The sequence below is a fragment of the Neofelis nebulosa genome, chromosome 1 (genome assembly GCF_028018385.1).
Source record: "Neofelis nebulosa isolate mNeoNeb1 chromosome 1, mNeoNeb1.pri, whole genome shotgun sequence".
Classification (NCBI taxonomy): domain Eukaryota; kingdom Metazoa; phylum Chordata; class Mammalia; order Carnivora; family Felidae; genus Neofelis; species Neofelis nebulosa.
The window spans coordinates 108,116,106-108,128,645 of NC_080782.1; the positions used below are offsets into that span (position 1 = coordinate 108,116,106).

The following is a 12,540-nucleotide window of genomic DNA, read 5'->3' on the forward strand; positions in this document are numbered from 1 at the left end:
ATCAATACATTCTAAAGAGATGCAAATGCTTTTTCTCCATTTTGACAGGAGAATCTCCCCCACGTGGGCATTTCACTGCTTCCTGTCTTCCATTTGAGATCTAATTATAAAAACAGTAGGGTTGTCAACTTTCTGAAGTATATAATTGAAGTTCAAGGATTTTGTTTGTTTGTTTTATTTTGAAGGTGATTCCTTGGATATGGATTAAGGTTCTCAATGAACTAACTGGGTATTTTAAAAGTGTTTTTTTTTAGTTCAAACAGCCCAAGAAACAGTTTTGTTCAAAATATCCAAAAATCCTTGCTATAAAGACCCAAACAGAAGAAAAGTAGAAGCTTGCCAGAAATGCCAAATGATGGTATGGTTTACATTATAATTTTTACTATTCCAAAATTTTAAATGTAACAGATAAAGGCAGTAAAATAAACCATCTAGTCTACATTGGGGTATTATACAATACTAATTTCAAGGATTGGACTTAATGCTAAAATGTTATTTCTTTCCAATAGTGTCTCCAAAAAATGGTTTATCTTCCTAGCATTAGGGTATAATTTATGAAATTGATGATATTTGTCCATTCTTGATCTACAAAAATGGCAATTGGACATTCAACTCTTTTTTTCAATGTTAATTTATTTTTGAGAGAGAGAGAGAGACAGAGTGTGAGTGGGGAGAGGGGCAGAGAGAGAGAGAGACAGAATCCCATCAGCACAGAGCCTGATGCAGGGCTCAAACCCACGAGCCATGAGATCATGACCTGAGCAGAAGTCAGACGCTTAACCGACTGAGCCACCCTAGTGCCCCACATTCAACTCTTTTTTGACCTGGTATTTTGAACTTTCCCAGAAATATATATTGCCTACCTAACATCCATAATAATTTGTAGACACGTCTATTAGGGCACTCGACATACTAAATTGTAATTAATTGTTTATAATTGCACTCATATACTATATTTTGAACATGTGCCTTTATTTTCATGTTCCTGGAGTCTAGCACTGTCTGGCACATAGCAGTTCTTGCAGCATCTGGCTACAAGAGTAACATATGTTTGAGAGTAGAATGACTGTTTAGGAAAGAACATATACAAAATAAAAAACAAGTTCTAGTACAAGTTAGCACGCAAACGTCATTAAAATTGGGACTGCTCCATAGCTTAGTCATCTGCTATTCCATACCAAAGAGATAATACCTGCAAATTTTCTTTATTCAGAGACCAAGTTACCCACAGTATATATCTCGCATTTCTTTCTCTTCCTCTTTTTAAATGTCTGCTTCAGTAGACATCTCAGAGCAAACGAAGGTAAACAGAAGCAGAAATGCTCTAAATGGTTAATGCAGTCCTTGCTTGTAAATGTTCTGTTGAACAGAAGAGGGGGACTTCTCAGAGATGATGATTCTAATGGTTAAAAAAGGGTTGTTAAAAGGTCTGCGGATTTCAATCTGTTATTGTATTATCTTTTAAAATTTGTACTATAATTTAAAAATGCATACTATCTTCTAAATGTTTGAAATTTAAATTTGGTATTATCTTTTTGAATCTGGACTTCCTGTGACTGATCATATTGAGACTCAGATCCCCAAGGCTGAGAGAAAGCTCACAAATGTTTTTGAGAAGCTAGAAACAATGGGAAGTTAAGAAATCCTAGTAACATATGTCAAACCCAACAAAGAGAGACTGGCGAGGCTACAATTGGCACCATCTAATTTGGGTGTTCACCCAGGCCTCGGGGAGTATACTCAAGAGGTATTTACGACTATATTACCCCTTGCCTTGTAACTTAAAGTTCAATCCAACTCATTAGGTCTTCCATCCCAACTTCAATATCCATATCTAAATTCCTGGTACTATCATAATAATGATATTTCATATTCAGTCAACCTAACATAAGTCATAACTAAAACACAAATACGACTTAACTTTACCAATAAGAGAGTTGTTTTAAGACAAAGGTCAACTAAATATCATGGGTCAACAGAACACAGCTGATCAAACCAGAACCTGTTCAAACATCAAAACTAATACCACTCTGGTTAACCTTGAAATATTTCTATCAAATGTTTAATGATTATAATTTGAGGGTATGTGTCAGTATTTTTTTGATTCATATTTCAATGTAATGAAAATAATTTAGAAGAGTAATCACAATATAATTACATTTCATAGAAATTACACAAAGACAGAATTTCTATAATGATTATAATCATCACAACAAACCAATGATTTCTAACTATTTGGTCTGCTTGTTACATCTGATTTTATCCTTTGGTCTTTTATTATGAATCCCTACACGGATGCTAAAAAATAGGGCAGACAGCTGAATTTGGTTTATAGGATTAACTTGCAGCAGTTGAGCTCCACCTACAGGCAAAAAAATAATTCTTTACAATCAACTTTAAAATAGGGCATTCCAAAAGACCAGCGCCAATTAAGTCCAAACTTAAAATTAACCTTAGGTGCTCAGTAGAATAACCTGGAGTGCTTTTTTTTTTATTATTTATTTTATTTTATTTTATTTTTTTCTAGAGTGCTTTTTTAACCTTAGGATGCCGTACCAAAATTTCTGACAGACTTAGTCAGGGGTGGGGCCTATTCTTAGGTGACCTCAATGTACTGAAAAGGTTGAAAGACACTGATTTAAATCTTTACCAGCACATATCTTTTTAATACATCAGAAATACTTAAATATCATATTTTATTCCTTATAAAATTATTTCAGTCCCAGTATATTGACCCTTTTATTTTTTTAACATAACACTAACTTGAGAGTTAAACTATAGTGAAGCTGCTATAACTAACTAATAATTTTGGACATTTTTTTGTACGCAAAATAAGTGTTCATGAGACAAATGTGGAAATTTCTAAGTAAGAGTGAAAAACTGTATTTTCCCTTTGAAATCCTGTACTGTCTTCTCTATCCCGACCTCCTTATTTTTCTTTTATTTCTCTTTGAGGGCAGGAGAGGTAAGATGAAGGAGGGAGAGAGGAGGATGTCAATATTGAAAATCTGGGAGAAGAGGGGAACAGTTAAAAATAGATGTTTTGGTGTTTTCACTATTTATTAAGGCAAATTTTGCCAAATAAGCTTTATTTAGTACTTAAAGAAAAGTCAGCTCTGCTAAATTATAAGTTATATTAATTACAGGGTGTATAAATATTGCAACTTGTATTAAAGCCAGTAAGACAGGAGAATTGAGGACTTAAGCACTTAAGCATAACAACTATTTGTTTCATCTGTTAAAAATTCAAAATGCATTTTTGTCACATTATAAACCTAACCTGTACCATATTCATAGTTCTTAAAAATTAGAAAATGCATGTTTTGAATTAAAATGAGAGAGAAAAAGCATCCTTGATTGTATGTATAATCTGACTTAAGGTTACAGACTTGATATGATATATAAGCTCATATATGATCATTAAAACATTGTCAGTAGTTGCCCAATATTAATCTACTATATTTAAGTACGATTTCTGAATATAAGGGTTTATTACCATCAGTGGAGATTGCTGACAATTACTTTTCAGGTTACATGAAGGAAAAAATTGAGGAACCGAAGCAGTGCCAATAGGGAAATGCCTTTTATTTTTAAGTTTTTCTATATGAAGTGGAGAAACATAGCAGAAAAATAAGAATGTTGCTGGGGTTCCTGGGAGGCTCAGTCAGCTAAGCATCCAACTCTTGGTTTTGGCTCAGGTCATGATCTCACAGTGCTATGAGTTCCAGCCCCACGTCAGGCTCTGTGCTGACAGTGTGGAGCCTGCTTGGGATTCTCTCTTTCTCTCTCTCTCTCTGCCCCTCCCCTGCTCACTCCCTCTGTCTCTCTCTCTCAAAATAAAAATTTTTTTATTTAATAAATAAATAAATTATTTATTTAATAAATAAAAAAAAACACTTAAAAAAAAATAAGAATGTTGTTTATATGTAGTTACACCCATCTTATCCCCAAATGTAGGCGATCCCAAGAAAACATTTTTAAGGCAGTATTATTTAAAATGTATACCATAAAGTTGAATAATAAAATCACAAAGGAGAGTTTTTCAGTTAAGTTGAATTTCAGAATATAGTGTTGAGTCACAAAATTTAACAACTCTTCACTATCAGACATTTGCTGAAATTTCTTTTCTGACAGAGATTAGGAGGGGTATATGGTATAAATCAGAGTTGAAAAGATACTTAAGAATTTTTTCAGGCCCGCACACTTTCATAACCAGTTGTGACATATTTTACTCACCTAAATCTAAGGACTTGGCTTTTCATTCTATATGTTACTCTACTGCTTGCCTTGGTATTAGACAAACACGGCCTTCCGCATCTAACTAATATATTGCTTGCCCCACATATAGAAATTTGTAGGGGCTTTTAAAGAAGAGATTAGAGAGAAAATGAAGAGGAATTTGACTCGAGGGACCATTGCTGTAAGTACTTTAAAACTGTATTTTAGGCCCCCAAACAGGCTAACACACAACTGGCATATCTATCAAACATTATGAAAATAGTGTTCTGAAAAAGAAGTGGAAGAGAGGACTCAATACTAATTTAGAGTGAAGGAGAGAAAGACAACTGACACCAGGAAGCACCATAACCGACTCACCTGCGGGTAACCAACTTCTTCACTTCTCCCTCTCCAGTGGACTTCACATTTGCACCGGTGTCCTTTTTTAATTTTTTTGCAATCCTTTCTCTCATCTTCCCATCACCATCAATATATTCATCATGCTCTGCACCTTCATATTCTCCATCCTGTAGAAATTGAAATGCAGTATTTGCTAGGCATCCCACATCCCCTCACACCACCAGAGATCCATCTCCGACTCTCCACATTGCATTCTAAGCCAGTTTTGTTTTTTTATTTTAAATTAGTAAGGACTCGAAGCATTTGCTACAGGCAGGAATACCCGTATGGTCTGCTGTAGGCCAACTACATCAGTATGGAATACCTGAGTAAGGAGTGTTTACTCCCTTCACACACAGCCCCTCCGTGCAACACAGGCCATGCTCCCTCTGGATCACCCAGGATATTGTGTTGTCCACATTCCTGTTCTTTCCCAGGGGAAATGTAACTTCTGTAGGCAGTTGGCCAGCATACCGACCTCAACCAGAGATTAATTCAAGTAGATGAGGAGAAGGTGGAGAAGCTTAGATTTCTTACTATAATTGAAGTCACAGCAATTACTCCCCTTCTCAGAATCCTCCAGGGGACCCTCAACTCACTCAGGACCCTGTACAGTCTGTACTCCCTGACACAATCTCCTACAACTCCAGGCGGGCAACACCAGTCAGCTTTAGCGCTGGTGTTCTCTCCATTCAGAAACACCCAAACTCTATGCACCTGCATTGCTTGCTCTTACACCTCCTTTAGGTCTTTTTTATAATCAGCTTTAATAGCCAATACAATTAATAAAGATCGCTATAGTCTTGAACGAGAATCTTCTGAATTGTGTACATTAAGGAATACTGCTATAAATGACTGATCTAAGCATTTTCCCATACACTGTGTAGGATGCCCACGCATCAACATTTAAACTTTTGTTTAAAAAAATTTTTTTTTATGTTTATATATTTTTGAGAGAGTGAGAGACAGACTGTGAGCAGAGAAGGGGCAGAGAGGGAGACACAGAATCCGAAGCAGGATCCAAGCTCTGAGCTGTCAGAACAGAGCCTGACGCGGGGCTCAAACTCACGAACCGTGAGATCATGACCTAAGCCGAAGTCGGACACTTAACCGACTGAGCCACCCAGGCACCCCAACATTTAAACTTTTAACACAATGAAATAAAACCAATGACATCTGAATTTTGAGTATTCTAGTAGTGAGAGGGAGAAAAATGGGCTAGAAATTCATATACGTATGATTTCAGTTTGTAGGGAAATACACATCTACATGCACACTTGGAAGGAAATAATTCAATCAAAATAAATGATTTACTTTTCAGATCTTTAAAATTTTGTTAATTGTTCAAACTATATTTATAGTAAGATTAATACTCACATTAGCTGAATCTCCTGCTGCATCACCTTTTTCGCTACAAAAAAAATGAAAGCAAGTAAAGTTTACCTTCAAAATGAAACTAATAAAATTATTCACTAATCAAAATTTAGAATATTTTGCTGGGATTAACAGTTCAAAACATAGGAATTTCAGAATGGCATTGTAGAGCAAACAGAAACATTCTAAAAGAGATTCATTTTTACAAATAGAATAATAAGTATGCCCCATTAGCACATATACAAATTCACTAGAATTAACAGAAAAAAACAAATAACAACCAATAGTGATATTTTTATGAACAGAGGAGTTGAGAAAACAATTTCTTCCATTGGCTTGACATATTCTGGCTGGAAAGGCCAAATCCTTAAACTACCAGGATATTAAGAAAAGATTTTTTTGAAATAGAATTTTTTAACACAAGCTAAATTCAGTACAATAGTGTTTTAATCCCCATTTGAGACATTGTCCCAATATCATGTGCAGTTGTATTTAACAGTAATACATCCTCCCTTCTCAGAGAGAAGCAACAAAGATAGAGAGTTTTCTGTTAACTCCTAAAATATGTCAGAAAAAAATACTCAATGACTTGGTCTAAAATACAGTGACTTCACAAAACTTTTCAACTCTGATTTGTCTACTCATCATACCAACTGGTACAAAATGCTTCAAAGCAACTTTGAATTAAACATTAAACTTAAAAAAAAAAAAAAAAGCAAACAGTTTCCTATTCAAACTATCCCAAGATTTAAAAGTTTAGCACTTGGGGCGCCTGGGTGGCTCAGTCAGTTAAGCGTCTGACTTCAGCTCAGGTCATGATCTCACAGTCCGTGAGTTCGAGCCCCGCAATGGGCTCTGTGCTGCCAGCTCAGAGCCCGGAGCCTGTTTCAGATTCTGTGTCTCCCTCTCTCTGACCCTCCCCCATTCATGCTCTGTCTCTGTCTCAAAAATAAATAAAGGTTAAAAAAATTAAAAAAAAAAAGAAAAGAAAAAAAAAGTTTAGCACTTAATTTTAAATTTAATTAGTTCAACAGAGATAGATAGTAAGATGAGTGTAAGAGGCCAGTGTGCTTCCCTCCATTATGCTAGAACCTCTACTATCTCCATCACCAAAATGCTTTTGTTTTTTGTCTGAGTGGAAAAAACTGGATTTAAGAGAACAGACCATTTTGTCACAAAAGCAGCGAGAAAATATCTGAGCCAGAGAATAAGGATTTGGGATCACATTGGTAGCATACTAACCTTCCAACAGCTGGCACAGAACTGAGATGGGGATCATCCTTAAGCAAGTCATGACTACTTTTGCTTTTTCCCTTCATGCTCTAGGAAGAAATATATGATATAATAAGCGAGGAAGAAATAAAATAGTCTTCCAAAAGGGCAAGTTAACAAATTTACATAAAATCTAGTACTGCTGTAATGTGGCTAGCAAAAGATATATGTTCCTGAAATTTTCAGCATAAATTAAAGCTTTATAAGTAAGAAGCTAACTCTTGCATTGACAGAAAATATTATTTTAAAAACACCTTTTCCTCCAAAAAATGATACATCCTTCAAAATAAGTTACCACAGAACTGCACATATACATGTATTGTTTCTCTGAAGAACCCGATCACATTCTCTGACCTTTAGCACAGAACCAGAGTTAATAGTTGAAAAATAAAGATCTCATAGGCCACTTAATCTAGTCTCTCACCCAAAGCAGGAATCTCCTTGACATCACTGCTGACTAGTTAACCAGTATCTCAACACCTGAAAGGAGCTTACAACCACACCACACACACACACACACACACACACACACACACACACACCCCACCCTTTTTAAATTCTTCTAGTCTCTCTTCTTGGACAGTTCTCTTTCTAATTGGAGGGGAAAAAAATCCACGTGCAATTTCTAACCATCCAACCAGTCCTAGTTTTACCTTCTAGAACTAAAACAAACTACAAGCAATGTCTGCTATTAGGTATAGTGAATAGAGCACAGTTTAAATACAAAGAGATTGGTAGGTATAATAATGACCCCCTACAGATGTCCACATCCTAGTCCTCAAAGCCTGTGAATATGTTACCTGACATGGCAAAAGGGGCTTTGTGGATAAATTAAGGATTCTGAGATGGGGAGATTATCCTGGTTTATCAGGGTACATCCAATGTAATCACAAGAGTCCTTACAAGTGAAAGAGGGAGGCAGGAGAGTCCATCCCATAATGATAAAGCATGAGAAAGACTCTACGGGCTATTGTTGGCTTTGAAGCTAGAGGAAGCGGCCACAAGCCAAGGAATACAAATGAGCTCTAAAGGTGGAAAAGTGAAGGGAAGAGATTCTTCCCAGAACCTCCAGAAGGAAGGAAGCCTGGCCAATACCCCAGTAAGTAGCCCAGGGAAACCTGTTTTGGACCTGTGACCCCAGAAATGTACCATATAAAATCTGTTTTGCTTCAAACCACTAAATTGATAGTCATTAGTTACAGCAGAAATATGAGATGAATACAAATATATTAACATCTTTTTAAAACTAGTTAAGTATAAACAACTAGGACGATAAGTAAAGTTTAATACAATTTAATCAAGCCACAACAGTTTGTAAATTAGACTGTTCAACATTTCTGACAACTTCTGTGCAAAAGGCCTCGCAGCAGTCTTCATGCTGTGTGCACCCCCAGATCCAAGCTTTTGGGAGACTTTAATTTCTTGGAATAAATGAGAATAGGACAAAGCATTCTTATTTTATTCTCAAAAGTGGTATATTTGTCCATCCATATCACTTTTTATGGGTGAGAAAAAGAGTCTTTTTATAACTTGGGATTTGAGGTAAAAATGTTAGCATATCTTGCAGTGAGAGAAATGCTATGTGTATCACTGTGAATGTGGCACAGTTTACTCACTATTTTTTAAATCTAGCTATTGAGATACCTTTATAATGAAACTACCACTTAACTTGCCTCATTGAAAACTGCTTGTTTGATTGTAGACTTTCATATGAAAAATATTTTCTGACATCTGTTTTTAAATTAGACACAAAGATTTGGGAGTAAACTTTAAACCAGTACGGACAGTTGAATAAAACTATTATTTAAGAAAGCAAAACGAAGGCAGGGATCCTCCAGATAAAAACTCTCCAAATGTTTGAAGCCTAGGACCACATTTTCACTTAGTTTTTACATCTTCAAAGTATATCCAGCTCGTCAAGCATTCTCCATGTGCAATGGTTTTTGGCTTCATCCCCATCCTCCGCAAGATCCTCCCTTCCTCTGAATGCATCTGGTTTGTCAGTATCCTTCTTAAATGTGTTCTGAACTGAACAAAATGCTGCAAATGTGATCCCCCCAAATGCAAAGAATGTTAAATTCCTTATTCAGAGACCTTACTCTTCATAATTCAACTAGGACTTATGGCCTATAAAGTCTTATACCTATTCAGCTGATTGCATTAAGTTCAAGTACAGAATTTACATGTACTCCTATTCCACTTTAACTTCCTAGTTCAAATAATCATGCACAGGTTGACAACAAAGCACTCTTTGGGCAGAAGTATTCAATCAACTATAAACCCATCTGACTATAATATCTCCCAGATCACATTTCCTCGTGTTGTCCACAAGACTCTGACAGTATGCTTTCAAGAACTCAAGATACGTTATTATGGCATCCTCCTATCATGCAATCCTATCAAAAAGGAAATGAAGTCAGTCTGGCAAGTCACTTAACTAGAGTCTCAGTTTCCTCATCTATAAAGGAAGGAAGTTGGACTAGATCCCTTTGAGCTGTAAAATTCTATTATTCTAAAAGAGATTTTATCAGGTAGTAGAAAGATACTGAAATAAATAATGAAGAAAAGCTAACCCATGTGGGAGAGGTACTTTGTCAGGAATAAATGAGTGGGGTGAAGTTGTCTCTGTAATCCCACACTGATAATCCATAAACCAGAGGGGTTCTATCTTATTTCTACTTTCACATAAAGTAAAACCCCAAAGCCCCAGTTCAGACTTCAGCATTATTAACTTGTGATGTTAGGTTCTGGAATAAAGCTTAACACACTGTGGAGTCAATGAACTTGATAAGCAAATGAATAATGAAACAATTATTTTCAAGACTTCTAGAAATATTTAACTTCATCCATCCAGTGAAACTGAAAATTGTTCTTGGTCATTGTAAAAGACACTTGACTTTGGTTCTAATTATTACATACATTTAAAAACAGTAAGTCTTACTTTTATCTATTGGTCATACTTTTCCAATATTCAGGCTAGCATTCATTTTTCTTAGCAAGGTCTCATTTAACCCCAAAGGTAAACTGTATTGGAACAGTTCTCAAAGTCTGAAGAACAGTACAAAAGGAAAATATATAAAATATACTTCCTTTTTTTTTTTTTTTTTTTTTGGCTCTAGAGTTTGTCTCATGCCCTTTAGAGAATTTCCTTTCCTCTAACTCAACAACCTGCAATGATTTTTTATTGTTGTTGTATTTTCTCAAACTAAACTTATTCATGTCTCCATTATATAAACAGACCAAATAGCTAAATTCGGTAAGCCAAAGATTCTGCACAGTGTGCCGAGACCCATTCACATGTGGAGAATGGGTTGTTGGTGGGTCATGATGTACAGGATGCCCTTCAAGGCTGCTCAAGCTATGATCCAGGAGCCCCAGGGAGTGCTCAGTAAGAGCACTAGGGCAGCTGTGTGGAGTTAAGGCTTCCAACCCCAAATTGTTGGTGAAGTTTTTTGCCAACCCAACCCTCTAGACTGCTTTAACATGAGGGCAGCAGCGTCTGAATAATAATCACAATCATATTAGAGACTGTTTGATATTCTTTAGCTCTCTGAGAATATAATACAGATTATAACATAGAGTATACTGTTTAAGACATTTGACTTTCAAAAACATTTTCCAAGACTGCATATTGTATTGAAGTAATGACTACCCACGTCCTTATTTCACAATCTAAATGGTTCAGAGTATTTTCATGTTACAAGGAGGAAATGTAAGGCTCGGAGAGACTAAGTAAAGGTCACAAAGTATCAGTGGAAAGCAAAGTGCCAATATGAGTGTGTATGATCCCAAATCCATGCTATCTCTACTCCAACCTACCATCACTCAAAGATGACACAGTTTACCATCAAAGAGCCCCACAGCCCAGGACTCTGCACACTTAATAAGGAAGAAAGAAAAGGGTATAATGTTTGAGTAGTATACAGTGAGAACATAGTCACATATTTCTTGTGTAATAAAACAAAATGGATGTTATTAAAAGGAAAATATTAACTGTCACAAGAGAAGCAAAGGTTAGATCAGAAAAAGAAACAATTAAGAAAAGACATTTAGAAAGATGGTATTTTAGGTGTTGAAAATAAGTGTGACTTTGACATCCAGAATGGGATAGGACTTCAGGCAGGTGAAAAACGTGAACAAAGACACACAGAAAAGAAAATACAAAACATTTATGTAGAACAGCAAATAGTTCAGGTCTGCTAACTGTGTTTCCTACATTTCCCTGATAAGAATTCCAGGGAATTCATTAAAAGTACAGCTTCTCAGGCCCCTTCCTTGGAGATTCTGATTCAGTAGGTCTGAAATGGGGTGTAGGAATGTAATTTTTAATTTTTAAGGAAGTATTGGACCTATTTTCCACTGGTTTTAAATGGTTTAGGAAGTATTAGACAAGGGCGCCTGGGTGGTTCAGTCAGTTAAGCGTCTGACTCTTGATTTCAGCTCAGGTCATGATCTCAGTGTTCGTGAGATTGAATCCCGCATCGAGCTCTGGGCAGTGCAGAGCCTGCTTAAGATTCTCTCTCTCTCTGTCTCTCTGCCCCTCCGCTGCTTGCGATCTCTCTCTCTCCCTCAAAGTAAATAAATAAACATTAAAAAAAAAAAAAAGAAGAAGAAGAAGTATTAGACCAAAGGGCAGAATTGGTAAAGGGGGATCATGGCCTTACCTCTATAGTTAACAGAGTGTAACTGTGACATCTTAAAGAGGTTTCAGGGTTTCAGCAAGACTGTTCTGAGTGAAAGAAAATAAAGAGTAAGAACTTGGGAGACCAGTTTATAGACTAAGGCAGCAGCCCAGGCTAGAAATGAAGGCCTGAATGAGGGTAGTAGCAAAAAAAATTAAAAGGAAAAATAGATTTAAGATATGTTATGGATGAAAAATTGGTAGAATACTACAACAAACTGGTTTTGCAGAGAAAAAAGTAAGAAAAACACCGGAATCTAAAATTTTTCTTTAGAGGATACTGATACCAGGGAGTGGAAAAAGAAGTCACAGAACAGGGAGAAGTCTGGAAAACAAAGATAATGAACTAAGCCTTGGCTAGGGCTTGGGTTACTAGTAAGATATTCAAATAGAGAGAGATGGCCAGTAGGCAGCTGGTGAAAAGAAGAATAAGCCAACTAAAAGATACAGATTTGAGGGTCAGAAACAAACATTTGATAATTTTATCACACAGCACAGAGTCAGATGAGAGAAATATGATGACACAATACTAGGCCTATACTATTCATTTGATAATGGACTGTGGTTTGCAATTTTCTTGGCAAAAAGGAACGAAT

At 36.1% G+C, this 12,540-nt stretch overlaps 1 protein-coding gene across 3 annotated transcripts in view; it reads right to left on the minus strand.

The window, feature by feature from the left end:
- Window positions 1-12,540, minus strand: part of CWC27 (CWC27 spliceosome associated cyclophilin) — a 196,219-nt gene that overhangs the window by 158,138 nt on the left and 25,541 nt on the right. For all 3 annotated transcript variants that reach the window (XR_009262164.1, XM_058731337.1, XM_058731346.1), the window contains exons 8-10: window positions 7,234-7,313; window positions 5,995-6,028; window positions 4,597-4,745 (exon numbers count right to left, since the gene is read on the minus strand). Coding sequence is in view for 2 of the 3 variants with exons in the window: in XM_058731337.1 (XP_058587320.1) it covers window positions 4,597-4,745; window positions 5,995-6,028; window positions 7,234-7,313 (263 nt within the window). In the remaining variant the exon portion in view is untranslated. The remainder of the gene's footprint in view (window positions 1-4,596; window positions 4,746-5,994; window positions 6,029-7,233; window positions 7,314-12,540) is intronic.